We start from the raw sequence: 16,839 nt of genomic DNA, 5'->3' as shown, positions 1-16,839 counted from the left end.
AAAGTCCTACAGTCTTCAAAAATTCAAACACATTAAAAGCTCGGTCCCTTTAAAACATATAGTCTTTTTTCTAAGAAAAAAAAAAGAATCCCCAAATCTCTTTTTAAAGTTCCAAGTCTTTCAGGTGGGAGCTCCTGTAAAAAATAAAATTAAGTTAAAAAATATATTCTTCAAGAGGGAAGAACCAGGGCACAGTCACAATAAACTCCCAACAGCATAAATAACTCAATGTCCGATAATCTTAGATTCATTCATGACCCTCTGGGCTCCTCCAAGGGGGCCTGGGTCATTTCTCCAGCTCTGCTCTCTGCAGCACATGCAACTCTTCTTCAAGGCTGTGTCTGGCTCTTCCCCATTGCTGCTTCCGTTCTCGTTGGTCCTCTCCTGGTACCGGCATCTCCGAAAGTCTGGGAGTTTTTGCTGCACCTGGGCTGCACTTTCACCAGCGATCTCACCTGGGCTCTCTTCTGGGAGTCTAACCCAGCCACACAGTGCCAAACCTCCGCTCCGTTCTCTTCATGAACACCTTCAAAACCAGCAGCCCCTGGGTGACTCTTGTACTACCGAGTTTGGCTGTCGGCGCAAGGTACAACCTCGGCCATGTCTGGAACGCATCATCTGTATGCCGACTCCAAGGAAACACTTTACAGAAGACTTCACCTCAGCGATGCTGGTCCCTTCTTAACCACTGCTAAGTTCTCAGCTCCAAGCTGACCAGCATCGAATATTCCAGCAAAGTAAAGGTTTCACTTTAATAGTTCTGGTATCTTGTTAGTTATGGTTGATTCTTCAGCCCGAGCTAGCAAGAACCAGAGAATCTTATCTCAAAATAAGAAATGGCTCTGATAGAGTTTTTAAATTTCCCTGAAACTTCACAGCCGATCTCCACTGTCTGCATTGTCTGCAGTGTTCTTATCTTCCAAGCTCCTACCAAACAGCCCACTGAGATCGCAACACTCAATGGCATTTTTAAAAAAAGAGATTTATTTTATTTTATGTATATTTTGCCTACATGGCCATGTATGTGCCCGTGTGGTACTATGGATCCCCTCGAACTAGAGTTACAGACTGCTGTGAACCCTCATGTGGGTGCTGGGAATTGAACCTGGGTCTTTGGACTAGCTGTCAATGCTCTTAGCCACTGACCCATTTTCCAGCCCCCTCAGTGGCTTTCTAGGTCAAAGTTCCAAAGTCTTTCCACAATCCTCCCTAAAACACATGGTGGGGTCTCTCACAGCAATAACCCACTATTCTGGTGCCAGTTTGTCTTAGTCAGAGTTCCTATCACCGTGCTGATACACTGTGCTCAAAAACCAACGAGGAGAAAAAGGTTTAGTTTGCTTACACTTCCATATAACAGCTCATCATCAAAAGTACCGAAGACAGAAACTCAATCGGGGCAGAAACCGGGAGGTAGGAGCTGATGCAGAAGCCATGGAGGGGTGCAGCTTACTGGCTAGCTTCCCATGGCTCGCTCAGACTACTTTCTTACAGAACCCAGGACCATCAGGGTAACATTAACCACAAAGGGCTCTCCTCCATGAATCACTAATTAAGAAAATGCCCCACCCACAGGCTTGCCTATAGCGGGATCTAACCGCACATTTTTCTTGCCTGAGGCTCCCTCCTCTCTGACTGATGACTTTAGCCTGTGTCAAATTGATGCAAACTATTCAGCACTTGAGGCTTATTTCCAAAAACTAGCCTTCACAAGTCTAAATAGAGGGGAAACTCGTAAAAACAGAAAAGAATAACACCCTTCTAGCTATGACCCGGAGGCTCCAAGGTCACCGCGGCTAGTCTTTACGAAACCCGCATTTCAGCAATATTGGAATTTGTAATACATTCGTCATCCCTAAACTTCTGTTCCTTGAATGGAGGTTACTCTACACTGTGCTTCTCAGGACCTCGGCTATCAGGATCCTTAAAACACGCTAGAACTCGCTTTGGGCTGATCTTCCTAGGCTGTAAAAAAAGGCTGTGTAAAGTGCGGTTCGTAAAACAAACAAGACACACGCGCGCTTGCTACTTTTTCCAGGAGATACGCAAATCTATTCAGTAGACACTACTATCTATTCAGTATTCTGTCCAGACATTTTTTTCCGTGCTTTTTTTTTCTGCCCTCGTAGGCTTACTGCCACGGGCAATTACAAACCTGATCAATAACCGTCTAGGGAGAACCAGATGCCATGAGCTAAGCTCTCTAGGGTCAGAGATCTTTAGAGCAGATGAACTTTAGGGTAGAGCAGGGGCAGGGCATGACCTAGTACCTGTCAGCACCGCTGATTGGTAGAAGAGAAGGTTGCTCCTTCGAGGCTGCCGCTGATTGGCTGCAGGAAGGAAGACTTGTGACGTACTTAAAAGTTGAGCAAACACCTCCCCCTTCTTCTGGCCCCCCGCCCCCCCTAGCCAATTTTTGGCAGAGAAATCAGAGTCTCTAGGGTCCAGATTCAGAAGCTCTGGGAGGCTGGGGACTGATCCATAACCTACAAGGTGAGAAGGGGGCCGGGAGGGCGACTCGGATGCAAGCACAACCTCTGCCTGCAGGATGCACTTGGAGCTCCCAGCTCAACCGCGGGACTCCAGCTGTTAGCTGAGAGATCGGCCTCCCGCCCCTAAACCGCCGGGCGACCTCAAGGCTCACTGTGACAGAACTAGGGAGGTGGGACAAGCATTAGGTTTCGCTGCCCAGCTTTGCTGGGGATGGGGGTAGGGGTTGCGGGGGAGGAAAGGCTGCGAGCTTAGCTCCTTGGCTTCTGAATAGGAAGGGGTAGCAGGGATGCACTTTTTGTCGGATGGGCGCTGGTGGTTGTGGGGAATATGGGTCAGAAGTTGCAGACTGAAAGCTTCTTTGCCGGTGGTGGTTGATGGAGGGAGCAAGATTCTCTCTGAACCTCTCCTAGTCCCCTTGGCTCGGTGGAGTTCCAAACCTCCTATGCCCTAGCTGCAGGTTTAAGGCTGGTCACTGTGTCTGAGACAGAGACCTGGCTGAGGTTGTCTGTAATCCAGTTGAGATAGGCGTGAGGAAAGTTAGGCAAATTGTGTTTCTGGTGTCTAAAACTCTCTGGGCGGCTGTGCCAGCCAGGCCACGCCAGTGTTCAAGGAGAGGGGCTCTGTGGACACACTTTGTTACCAACTCTGCCTGGTTGAATGGAGAGAGGGAGAGAGAGAGAGAGAGAGAGAGAGAGAGAGAGAGAGAGAGAGAGAGAGAGAATGAATAAATGAAATCACTCCTAAATCTGAAGAGACTGTCATTTCTTGGCCATTATGAGATAACTGTGATATTATGAGATAAATGAGATATTATGGATAATTGTGAGATATGGATATTTGGATAATAGGGATCATTGTGAGAATGTGGGCAAAGTGTAGCTGTGGTGAGGCTCTGTAAGCCACACTGAATGACTGGTGATTTATGCAGTCCTTCCAATTCTTTATTCAAAACAGAGATAGCCTGGTGTGTGTGTGTGTGTGTGTGTGTGTGTGTGTGTGTGTGTGTGGTCTCGAATGCGTGTATTTTGCTATCTATTCCTCCCTGCCATGAAGGTGTGTGGACCTAGGGCTCCATAACTTGCTGGCTGTACAATCTGGTTGTCATTCCACGAAGCAACTTAGGAAGACAGAGGTTGGAGTTTATTATTTACTGAAGGTATTTCCCCAATATTCTAGCAAAACCATATGTCTTATCACAATTCCTGTATTCATCGAATGTAAGGTGTCTCCAGTTTAAGATGGGTCCCTACTTCAGAGATGCTGAAGTGTGATGTCTTAAGCTTCTTAAAATAAAGAGTTAAAATGGTAATGAATTTTACATGTCCACCGTGTCCAAAGAGGCTCTTCCCGTTTTTTCTTTCTTTCTCCCTGAGAAGCACAATTTACCACAATGTAGCAAGGAGCAAGGACAGGTAGTGTCTTCTACTAGGGGTGTGGCTATGCTAACACTGATGGAAGCAGCAGGCTGGGAAGCGTATTCCGTTCTTCACATTTATAGTCTACGGCATGTGAGGCTGGCTCAGCTCACGAGCTGGACGGAGGTTGGAACGGCCTTGAGAACTGGTTGGATTGTGCAGACGATGCAGAGACAGAGTGAGGCCAGGTGCTGCGATCATGCAGGGGGCAGAACACCTTGGCATCTCCTGCTGGAAACTTTGGCTTCTGGTTAGTGTGGTTAATGATACACTGCCGAGGACTGAGGTGAGAGTCTTAGTGCTTGGCTTTCCTGTTTAGTGGACCTCAGTGGGATTTTACAGGCTGATGTACGTTCTAAAACTCCCAATGTGCGCGTAGCTCACATCACCCACTCTCTCCTGAGCTTAATGGAATCAGAATAAAATTGCTAAAGGGACTTTTCCTTTTCTTTTAAAAAATATTATGTTTAAAGATTTATTTGGTTATCCTGATCCGCCCCCCCCCCCCGTGTGTGTGTGTGAATCTGGTTTTTACTTATGTATCATGTGTCCTCTACTGCCTAGGCTTTTTTGACGTCTATTTAAATTTTGTCATTATTTATTTTAAGTAAATTATTAAGAAAATTTAACTGGCTCACAAAACCATAGAACTATATACATTAATAGATATCACATGGTACTCCTGGATGCATGCATGTATCGTGTACTGTTTGAATTCAGATAAATACATCATCACCTCAAACATCTGCAATTTTACTGTGAAGATGGTAAAATCTCTTCTAGTTCGCCAAAATGCATAGTGTATTTCTATTAATTTCTAGCTGTGCAATAGATTTACTCCTTTTTAAACTGTTGAAGTTTTCCAACGTGCCATTCACTTGGCATACAGAAAGGAGTAAGTCATATTTCCTACCCTGGACTATGAAGTTTAGCAAGGAGATATGAATGGAGCAGATGAACATTTTGTATTGCACTGCAATTCAGAACATTGATTTCTATTTCACGGAGTCTAAATCTGCTAGCTAGGAGAGTCAGCTTTTTGTTTGATTGATTTGACCGTTTTATTTTATTTTATTTTTTGAGTCCGGGTCGTACTAGGTAGTTCTGGTTGTTCTGGAACTCACTAAGGATAGGCTAGCCTTGAACTCACAGAGATCTACCTGTCTCTGATGTGCTGGAATTAAAGGCGTGTGCCATCAAACCAGGCTTCAAGAGTCAGGTTTTTATATCACTGCATGACAACTGCTGAGGCATGGAGACAGTATAAATATTCTCAGATCAGATAAATTAATACTAAGAGACCCAAGAGTTTACTGCATTAGGAAGACATGGTATATGGAAATATACTAGTGTGTGTTTTGTTTTAAAATACTAATATATGTGGCTGGGGAGATGGCCCAGAGATGAAAAGCATTTGCAGATTTTTGCAGAGTTCGGAATCCCTAAAAATCTCCATATGATTAATTTTGTTCCTGTGACGTAAACAAACAAACAACCCACTCAATAGAAACAGTTTGAGGGGAAAGAGATTTACCTTGGCTCACATTACAAGAGGGGATGCAGTCCATCAGGGAGGGAAGGCTTGAGGGAGTACGGTTGTGATCACGTGGTCCGTAGGGAGAGTGGGATGCTGGTGCTCAGCCTTCCTCCTCTCCTTTCTTTCAGGCTGGGATCCCATCCTGTGGGATGGTTCTGTCCACGTTCAGGGAGGGTCTTTCCTCCTCTGCTAAACGCCTCTGAGGCTGCCTCACAGACATGACAGAGGTGTGACTCCTAGTTGATTCTAAATCCAGTCAAGATGACAGTGAAGACTGACTGTCACAGTCTAGGTGCTTTTTAAACGTATTTCGTTTTAACCGTTTGGCTAGGTTATAATAGGTTCCACATGGGAGCATTTGAAAAATGTACTGGCGAAAAGGAAGTGAAAATCTGGGGCCAGTGCCTTTGCAGTTCCAGGCTTCGTTCCAATAAGCCTTGAGTTGGGAGGGATTTGGCTTAGCTGTGAGTAAGCCATTGTCAGAGGCTTTGTTAACACTGGAGCTGTTTTGAAATTCCCAGGAACACTATGGACTGGAGAACAGGCTAAGAGGCAAAGCTATGGAGCCACTACGTTAGTTTACATGCACTAGGAAGATATGGCATATGCAAATATACCAGTGTGTATTTTGCAAAGAACCGGAGTTTGGTATCCAGCTCCCCTATCAGGCAGATCATAAATACCTGGGACCGCAGTCTAGAGGTTTGGATATCCTCTTCTGGCATCAGTGGCTGTACTAGCACAGATCCAGAAACACACACACACACACACACACACACACACACACACACACACAAACACACACACACTAAATAAAACAAATCTTAAAACCCCAAGTATACTTTAAGTACATCTGCATTTTTGATTGAACCAAAAAGACAATTTAAATAATTTGCATTTTTTATATATCAACTTATTTCTTCATCTGATGTCTACATTAACCCTTAATATTTAATGCAGGCGTATATATCCGATTGCTGCAAATAACTTAGCATTGAAAACCCTCTCTATATGCGACTTAGCAGTTTCAGTCACTGAATTATGGGGAGGCGGATTGTTTTAAAGATTTAAAACAAATGGTCCCTAAGACAGGCCTGAGTGTGGAGACCAGAGATGGAACATTTGTTCTTAATTTCTTCAGCAAGGAATGTGCTTTCCTGAGCTTCTTCATATCCCAGTGGAAGTGAGCAAAAGTTAAGGGAAGCCATGCTTAGGTGTTCATATTCTGTGCGCGCGCATTGGCCCAGTGATCCCCAAGTTTACAAAGCGTTTGGCTTGAGTAGATGTTATACAAAGGGTCGGAGGAACAGACAAGAACTTTTGACGTTTGATAGAATAATCACAAAGCTCCATGAAAGGCCTGGGGAGACGGCTCATTTAGTAAATTACCTGCTGCACCATCAAGTGTGAGAACCTGAAAAAGAGCAGCTGGAGGTGCTGGTTCAGAGCGAGTTCTGTTGCTACGGAGCGGAGCGGAGCGGAGCGAGCTTTCTCCTGCTATCAGAATATGTCTTTGCAACACACTGTGGTACTCTGGTGACTGTCAGAGGCATTTCAAGTTCCTGATGAATCCTATGTGAGGAGGAATATACTGTAGAGCTGTTGTTGTTGTTTTTTTTTTTTTTTTTTCACTAAGGCATAGAGAATACTTTTAAACTTTCATTTTTGTATTTGAAATGCTGGCCTTGCCACGGGGTTTCCTTGGCCCTTCCCTGTCTCCTGCCTCATATCTTCCTTAGTCGCAGTGCTCTCTCTCTCTCTCATCAGCATTCAGTAAAGTCAGCTGATCTCCCTAGAGTCAATAGATAAGCCGAAATCATTCCACCTTGCCGGGAAGTAAACACGGCGTTTCTTCCTAAAATTTTTGCAACGATCACAAGATCCTGGGCCTGGAACCCCCAAAGACCTCTCAAGGTCACTGCAAGTAAATACCTCTTCCTGTCAGGGCCATTCTGGAATCTCCACAATGCTTTACTTATTTCCTCCTGTCTTCAAGGTGTTGGGGATGGGACCTGTTTTCATTCTAGGCACGTGCTCCGCTCTTGAGCTCCATCCTAAGCCAGTTTCCTATTTCTTGATGACCTTCAGTGACCGGGAAGCTCTGTGCTGAGTCTAAGTTTCAAAGTTCACCAAGTTATAAGTGACCAGTAACGCCTCCTATAATCTTGGCCCTTTTTGTTCCCAAACACCCAGAGGTCTAGAATTTACCTTGGCAGGAACTCAGGGAAGATTTTCAGTTGACAGAGGAATAAGGGTCAGGAGGTGGGAATTGATAATTGACTAAAGTGGACAGTGGACACTAGATTTCTTTTTTGAAGCCCGAGCTGGGGAGAGCAGCCACGTGTCAAATCTCCTCGGGGAGTATAATCTCTGGCCTTTAGCAAAACAGAGGAAAAACCACAGATTTTAAGCTTTGTCCTAGCAATTCTGTTTCCACTCAAAAATGAGCCACCCTGGTCTGGGGTCCTACTCTTCATCCGTGTATGGGGAAAATGATACTGTCTACTTGAGATTTTGGCCAGAAGGAAATGAACTAGTATTTGCAAAGGGTGCAGCATAGTGCTGTGCTTACAATAGTCAACGGGAATTATTGTTTTGTTTATTGTAAAATGTAAATTACAGGAATTGAATGATTTTAGAGTTCCTTACAAAAAGTGAATGTAGCTTAAGATTCAGTCTCTGATTTTGTTTTCTAGTTTCCTTAGACCAGTGGTTCTTAACCTGTGGGTCACAACCATTTGTGAGTGCATGTGTGTGTGTGTGGGGGGGGGTCAAATGACTCTTTCAAGATAATCTGAAAACATAAATATTTCCATTATGCTTCATAATGGTAGCAAAATTACAGTTATGAAGTAGCAACAAAAATAATGTTATGGTTGGGGGTCTTTACAACAGGAAGGATGTATTCAAGGGTCACAGCCTTAGGAAGGTTGTGAACCACTGCCCTAGACTATATTGTATGTGTTATCTCCTGCTGTCTCCAAGCCCACCCCACCAACTCCAGAAAAGGAAAGGATGTCACTGTGTTTGGGAAGACGTCTTTGGCTAATAATTAAGCTTGGACTGGTGCTTGCAAGACGGGTACTAAGTAATAGGAACGTGTGCACGTGACTTCACTTAAGGCCAAAAAGGGAAGTTCATAATATGGTCACCTATGAATTCAAGAAGTGCAGCGTGTGTGTGTGTGTGTGTGTGTGTGTGTGTGTGTGTGTGTGTGTGTGTTTGTGTTCAAAGGAAACACTGTCTTTGGAGATGGAATTTAAGAAAAAAGATGTTCAGGCTTTGGTTGGGGATATTAACTAACTATGCAATTGGGCTTGAGTTTAACTTAGTTCCCTTGAAAAAACAAAATTATATAAATAAACCAAAAAAAAAAAAACAATGCATGTAGTGTTAGCAACTCCTTACTGAAATGTTAGCACCTGGGTTTTCTCCTGTAAAATGCTCATCTGTGCCTTTTGTGGCTTATTGGTCATTAAAGCTGTCCTGACCCATTGACTTTTGTATTTTGAAGTCAAAGAATGACATGCATATTACGGAAGACGAGTTTTGATGTTGTTTTTGTTGTTGTTGTATTGTTTTGTTTTGTTTTGAGACAGAGTTTCTCTGTGTAACAAGCCCTGGCTGCCCTGGGCTTGCTTTGTATCAGGTTAGCCTCGAACTCACAGAGATCTGCTGGCCCGTGCCTCCTGAGTGGTGGGATAAAAGGCATTTGCTACCATACCCTGCTTAGAAGATATTTTAGCCAGAAGTTCATTATAGACTTATAGGTGGGAGCTTAGAGTGATAGAGAGGGCTCTGTTTCTATGTAGTAAGAACAGGCCCAGTAAATAGGCTACTTTCTAACTGCTACTCTGAGAGCATGGGGAAGGGAGGGGGCTGGTCAATCCAGTTGGGTCACGCACAGATTGTTCAGGTACTTCCTCTCAGTTTCGTCTTCTGCACACAGTCTGCTCTGAAATTTCTGGTCTCCAGCAAAAGTTCCAGCCAAAGTCAGGACTGTCCTCTTGCTGTGTGATTTCGGCTGTGTGTAGCTGTTTCTTCCTGGATTTCTTCCTTCTTGCTTTCTCCTCTGGTTTTCTTGGGAAGTGCTCTATTTATAGACAGCAATTATTTGTGTTTGGTCATTTTCTCCATCTATGGGAAATGTGTTCCTTAGAGCTTGAATTCTGAAGTAACAGAAACATGTTTCATAAATGTTTTACTGTGTGCTCTCAGTAATGAGTAGGAATTTTCTAGAAGTATAAAATCATGCGTAGATTTTTTTTTGAGAAGATACAATCTCCATAATTTGCTGCCAACCCTACATTAAAAAAGTTGCATCTGGAAGATACAGAATGCTATCATCAGCAATATCTGGCTTTAAGATGTATACAGAAGGGCTGGAGAGATGGCTCAGTAGCAAAGAGCACTGGCTGCTCTTCCAGAGGTCCTGAGTTCAAGTCCCAGCAACCACATGATGGCTCACAACCATCTGTAATGAGATCTTCTGATGCCCTCTTCTGGTGTGTCTGAAGACAGCAACAGTGTACTTATATTAAATAAATAAATAAATAAATAATAAATGTTAAAAAAAGATGTATACAGACATTAAAAAAGGATAAAGTAAATGCTTCTAGACTGAGGGGTGTGTGTGTGTGTGTGTGTGTGTGTGTGTGTGAAACCTACATAAAATTTACTTGTATAGGACACAGAATTTATTTTGTAAATATCTTTGTTCTGACTGACTAAATGAGTGGGATTTTGCACACTTGGAACAGCAGTGAGAGAACTGGTTGAGACCCTCAGGGCTTCTGTGGGAAAAATATGCATCTGGAGAGGGAACCTGTGAGAGACAAGCTGAGTCTAAGGTGGAGGCTCAGGCCACTCTTCTTAAATGACAGGCTGCTGTGCTAAAGGTGTCCGTGTAATTGACTGGTCGGTTTTAATAACTGACAGTAGCTGAGGAAACAGTACTTTCGGTAAATTCAATAACAGTAAAGGTCTAGAAAAATGATCATGAGGGTTTTTTTTTTTTAAATCTTTGTTTGTTTTTCCTGTTTTGAGACCTGGCCTGATTATATAGGCCTGACTGGCTTTGAACTCATGGTGCCCCTTTTGCTTCAGGCTTGCTCCACCAAGCTGTGTGGATCATGTGGTGTTAAGGTTATACAATCTTTCCTTTTATTTCTGATGGTACGACTCTAGGCGGAAGGTTAAAAAAAAACCCACTAGCGGCCACTAGGGGTCAGAGCACACTGAGTGACTCCTGCTTAGGAAGCATATGGGAAAACTGCAGGGCGAGCATTTGAAAACTCTTGCATACCATTACAGGAATTTCAAGCTTTATATTAGTAAAATAGGGACTCGTTTGTAAAAACTGATATCTGCTATCTCCTTTTGTATAATAGATTAACAAGTTTAAACTTTTGTGCTCAAAACATTTAAGAAGTTATGCTGGCCAATTTTAGATACTCTGATTCCGTTGGCTAAAGGCACATTTACAGACAGAGATTTGTCTATCAACTGGGTTGGTTCTATTTTGCAACAGATTTCTAAGGAGACCAGAACTGATTTGTGAGCTCCCCACTCTTTTCTGTGCTACTGTTCAACCTTCCCTTTCCAGCTACCAGATTGAAGATGCTGAGAGCACAGAGGCTGAGACTGGCCAGGCTGAGAGCCTGCGTCTCCAGAGGCCTCCACCACAAGCCGGTCATGGCGCTCCGAAGGGAGGACGTGAACGCCTGGGAGCGCAGGGCGCCTCTGGCTCCCAAGCACATCAAGGGCATCACCAAACTGGGATACAAGGTCTTGATACAGCCTTCCAATAGACGAGCCATTCACGACAAGGTGACTACTTTCACTTCTAAAATACCTGTGAACACAGCAGTGCTGGGATATAAGGCATGTGCCAACACCCCTGGGAGTTTTCACGTGGAACCACTGTACTAATTTCATTCACATTTAAGAAATTGTACCCAATAATCTGTCGTTTCTTTGATTTTGACAGAATCTCTTGTAGCCAAGGTTGTCTCGGGGGGGGGGGGGGGAGAGTTGTGTGTGTGTGTGTGTGTGTGTGTGTGTGTGTGTGTGTGTGTGTGTGTGTGTAGCTGAGAATGAGCTTAGACTCCTGGCCCTTCTGCCTCTACCTCTCAAGTGCTGGAATGGCAGACATTATTAGGCAGCCTGCCTTGCGGTCTCTGTTCACATTGCCCGCTGCCTCCCTATCTTTAGTGGTGACCTAGGGTGTCTCCTCCTTTCTTAATTTGACTTTGATGTCATTGATTCTTTTTTGAAGAGTCTGAGTAGGACCAGATTAAATCAAGATTAGATTTAGGCTAGATTTAATGTCACATATAGAATGTCAGTCACATACACCCCCCTCCCCCGCCCCCATAGCCTCTCATTAAAGCCTCAAGAGCTTGTCAAATTGCCCCGCCACTAGCAACTTGTGACCACTTGGAGGTGGTAGTTCCCAGATCTCTCCAGTGTAACAATATTCCTCATCCTTTGTCATTTCTGTATAATCAGAGGCACACTATTTCGGCATCTGTGACATTTTTGTCCTTCATCTTTTCAACTGTCTGGTCAATTTTCCATCCCTTGGGGATCCTCACCTGAACCAGGGTTTGCACAGAGGCTTACAAAGCCACCCCTTTCTGTTGTGGCAGGCACCCTCTAGTTCACTTGCTTCTCTTTTGCTTTTTAATTATTATTTGGCACTTTTTCACTCAATCCATTTTTTAAAAGAATTCTAATTATCTCAAGTTTGGTTATGGAGAGTTTCTTCAAGGAGTTGAACACTTGAATGTGTTTCCTGAATAGCTAATTCGCTTCTTTGTCTTGTCTCTTATCTTAGAATAACATACTATCCCAGCCTCACCTTGTGCTTTCCCTGCCTTATACCTGGGATTTACTATTTCATTAAGATACTTGGAGTTCTTCTTCTTCTTCTTCTTCTTCTTCTTCTTCTTCTTCTTCTTCTTCTTCTTCTTCTTCTTCTTCTTCTTCTTCTTCTTCTTCTTCTTCTTCTCCTCCTCTTCCTCCTCCTCCTCCTCCTCCTCCTCCTCTTCCTCCTCCTCCTCCTCCTCCTCCTCCTCCTCTTCCTCCTCCTCCTCCTCCTCCTTCTTTTCTTCTTCTTCTTCTTCGTAGCAGAAGTAGTGGGATCTGGATCTGGTGTCTGATAATTTTATTAAGGTAGTATTACCCTTAGATCTTTTTAGGGGACAGAGTTTAGAAGCCCAAATGTGTGTGTGTGTGTGTGTGTGTGTGTGTGTGTGTGTATGCATGTGCGCATACATGAATCCCACTATTGCAATTAACAACCCAGTAAATGAAGAGCGATGTTACTTCCAAGGGTTTTTATTTTGCCTTTACTCTCATAAAGATTATTCAGAATGCTGATTTAGGTCTTAGGTTTTTTTCTGTCCTTATGCTGTCAATGTGATATAGATACACTTATTGTAATTTCTACTCGATTGTAATGTTTGCTTTTAAATTTCCTTGTATTTAATATTCCAAGTATATGTGATACTTCAGAATTTTAGAGACTCAGCCTTGCCTTTACCCTGATTTCCAACATTCCATTCCCACCTGCCCCAAAACTTTTAGTTTGTCTCTTTTGCAAATGTAAACACCTGTGTCTTTTTGTCTCTGTGTTCTTATTTCATGTACCAAAGGCCATAGGTCATATACATTATTCTGTATATATGTAAGTGGGAGTGAATAAACATTATATATTATCTATACATAAACACAGCTTATTTTATTTAGTCAATAGCACATATTTGGCCTTGCACCATGCCTTATTCTATTAGTGGCTGTGTGCTAATTGCTACATTGTATGAGTTTACCACGGCTAATATAACCAGTCTACCATAAGTAGACTGTTTTGGAAAGAAACCAGACAGAAAACATAGTTTGTTCATTACATGTCTTTTCTACCCATCTACACTTTGTTTGAAGTAGGTTCCTAAGTGTGTCTTTATTTCATTTAACGTTATTATATATGGTTTTATAATTTTTCCCTGGCTATGCCACTCCCTTATTTAAAAATCTTGACTGTCTCTTCTATGTGCTGACTAGGTTGTCTTGGTTAAGTGTGTAATCTTCAGGTGTGCCGATAATAAAACTGGGGGTAGTTCTACCTCACGGGAATTATATGAGAAGTAGGTGAGGGAACTTATACAAAGAGCCCAATGTAGCACTCACTAATAACAGTCAGCTAGTATTGTTGGTATTCATTATCTGGTAGATCTCATATTAGCTGAGATGGCATTTTCCACATTGTGCTACCTTTATACCCTTTCCTGTCTGTGTTTGCCTGCCTTCTGATTTCTTGATGATGTGTGTGCCTGCCTTCTGACTTCTTCTTGGTGATGTGTGTCCTTGCCTTCTGACCTCTTCCTTTTGATGTGTGCACCTGCCCTCTGACCTCTTGCTGATGTGTGCACCTGCCCTCTGACCTCTTGCTGGTGCTGTTGTATCTGTATCTCCACTTCTCACAGCCCACGCAACCTTTTTGATTAACTTCACCGCCTGTGCTTCTTGAATCGCCCCAGCAGGGCATTGTCTTAATAACCACCAGCCTAGAATGCTCCTCAGATTCTTCTGACTGTAATGTTCTTTTGACTGTTCTTAGCATCTTATATAAACTCTTTCATGAAGGTGCCTTGCCTGTCTTTTGCAGGCATGTTCCTAGCACACATCTTCATGATAGAATAATAATAGATGTTCACTGAACCAAAAACAATGAAAAAAATCAGTGTTGGACATATATGAAATCTCTTATTACAAAAAGTAAAAATCACCCCTTGACATGCGATGTCTCAGCACAGTATTCATATAGAATAAACGTTCATACTTTCTGTTTTGTTCTTAGAAGGGCCTCCTTCAGTTCAGACTAACCTGCAACTTACTAGGCAGCCAATGATGACCTTGAGAATCTGCTCCCTGCTTCCCTCTGTGATCAAAGTATACTCTGCTCTTAAATATGAGCACATATCAGAGTTTCCAAATCTTTTTCCTATAAATGCCAAGCCAGATAGAGTTCTCTTTTTTTGAGGAAGCATAAAGGGTAAAAGTAGCTGCAGTGTTCTTTGTTCTCATTTATCTAACTCCATCCTTCCCAGGGTTGTTTGTACGTTTTCTGGGAGAGAACATGAGTACTGAAATCTATGGGAGTAACGTTTGCTCCAAATTGCACCCCCAGGAGTATGTCAGGGCCGGTGGCATTCTTCAGGAGGACATTACAGAAGCCTGCCTGATTTTGGGGGTAAAAAGGCCTCCAGAGGAAAAACTGATGTCCAAGAAGACTTATGCCTTCTTCTCCCACACAATAAAAGCTCAGGAAGCTAATATGAGCTTGCTGGATGAGGTCCTGAAACAGGTAACTGTGATCAGTATTCATGAGTAGTAATTCAGCATCAAGCAGTAGGCCCTGTCAATCAGTAGGAGAGGTGGCCCATGGCAGGGTGCCTGATAAAGAGGTATCTCTTTTTCTGCTGTGCAGGTTTGGAGTTTAGATAAACATTGCATCTCTTTTATATATTCTGAAGTAGAAGGATAAATGCCCCCCCCAACAGTAAGTTATAAAGACAAGTACAGAGATACCATCATGTAGAATTATAGAGCTGAAAACAGCCTCAGGGATCATGTAGTTTAAGACCATATTTTTCAGATGAGTCTCATAGAGGTGTAGTAACCTAACCGAGGTTGCACAGTCCTATGGCATCAGAACAAGACTGGAAATGCTTTTTACAGTCTTTATGCATAAGAGACAAAGTATATTTTGATGTTTAAGTACTGTGAAAACATTGGCAGCCACTTAGAATGGGAATGTCCACTGATTGAAGTCTGTATTGAGTGCTTACAGTGTGTGTGTGTGACAGAATTCACGACAATGAAAATGCAGAACAGCAACTACCCTTGTATTCTTGGTGTCACAAACACTGGGAGGAGACAGGGATAAGCAATAAGGAGCCTATGTCACCAGGCAATGTGGGTAATAGAGATCAATATAAATAATACCAAAGGAAAAAGGAACAAGGACACCAGGAAGGGACAGTGCAAGTGTAGACAAGGTTTCATCCCAAAGATGGCATTTGAGAAGATATTTGAAGGAGACAAAAGAACAAGCCATGTCTGATGGTAAAGAGTCTTCTGAGCAGACAGCTATGTAAAGAAAACGACCCAAGGGTCTTTATGAATGGTGGGTACAATGGACCATGTGCTCAGCTGCCTAACATGTGGGTAAGGGTTGGATGTGAAAGGAAGACCGCAACACCAATCAAAAGACTTGATCTGGGGCAGTCTAGGCTATAGACCATAGATACAGGATGCCTACAGGATGGTAGGGTAGATGCTGTGGTATCTGGCTAATCCTACATGGATTTTAGAGGTGGATTCTACAAAGCACCCTATGACAGGAAGGTAGAGTTTAGAGAGAGAAGTCAGCCATGATTAGAGCAGGGGCTTGAGCAGTTGAAAAGGACCATCATAGACGATCATAGAAAGTGTTCATATGAGAACAGGCATGGATGGGAATGTTGGGAGTTGGGCATTTCAGCTTGTCAGATGACAACATTTTGACAGTTGTCAGAAAAGCAGATGGTATGTTGGACGTGGTAGCCAAGAAGAATAGCTTCCTGTGACTGGCATTTAGTCATCGGCAGAGACCAGGATGTGTCTACAGTCAGGTGATTGGACGAGTGTGGAGAGTGAGTGGAGATATGGACCACAGCTCAGGCCCATAGCCTGGAGTAAGGATGTCATAATTTTGATATACAGTCTGAGAATAGAATAGAGGGCTGCATTTACCAACAGTACAAGCAATGAAGGAAATGCATTTTCTATGGGACAACAGGATATGTTCCTATTAATTTCAAAACCAGTCATCCTGGGTAGTGGTTAATTTGTTTCTGAAAAGCAGATTCAAAGCAATTAATGAAAACCGTGCTGCAAAAGCATTTCACTTGAAGCAAATAAACTCTTTAAGGAAAACTTCAGAGACTTTATGTAATATGAACTTTTGGACCTCATTAGAAAATTAATAAAAATAGACCCAGAGGGACGACTTTTAGGCAGCATTCTAACAAGTCATTCAGAGTTGTAGATAGATTAAAAATGCCCTTACACTTGTAAACTTGATTTTAAATTGTACAACTTTCCCCCAGTACTGGGGATGCAACCCAAGACCTTGCACATGCTAAAAAAATCACTCTGTGTTATACTTAGCATCGTACCATAGGTCCTTAACTTCTACTCTGTTCAAAGAGTTAAATGACTGCTAAAAACACTATCTAATTGTACTATAGCTTTTAAGACTACATTAATGGGGCTTTCCTTAGAGAGGGAAGGCCTTTGAAGAAAGAGAGAGAATTTGTGTTTGGCAAAGATGAAAAAAAAATGTAAAGA

At 42.8% G+C, this 16,839-nt stretch overlaps 1 protein-coding gene across 2 annotated transcripts in view; it reads left to right on the top strand.

The window, feature by feature from the left end:
- The first annotated feature begins 2,459 nt into the window (after positions 1–2,459).
- The window catches only part of Aass (aminoadipate-semialdehyde synthase), a 56,666-nt gene continuing 42,286 nt past the window's right edge, over positions 2,460–16,839 (top strand). The window contains 3 exon segments of one of the 2 annotated variants that reach the window (NM_001100963.1): positions 2,460–2,493; positions 11,051–11,274; positions 14,636–14,812. In NM_001100963.1, coding sequence (NP_001094433.1) covers positions 11,065–11,274; positions 14,636–14,812 — 387 coding nt within the window. In that variant the 5' untranslated portion in view covers positions 2,460–2,493; positions 11,051–11,064. 2 annotated transcript variants of the gene reach the window in all.

This window comes from Rattus norvegicus, chromosome 4, assembly GCF_036323735.1.
Source record: "Rattus norvegicus strain BN/NHsdMcwi chromosome 4, GRCr8, whole genome shotgun sequence".
Classification (NCBI taxonomy): domain Eukaryota; kingdom Metazoa; phylum Chordata; class Mammalia; order Rodentia; family Muridae; genus Rattus; species Rattus norvegicus.
The sequence above is the reverse complement of the archived record's forward strand: the minus strand, read 5'-3'. Positions and strand labels throughout refer to the sequence as shown.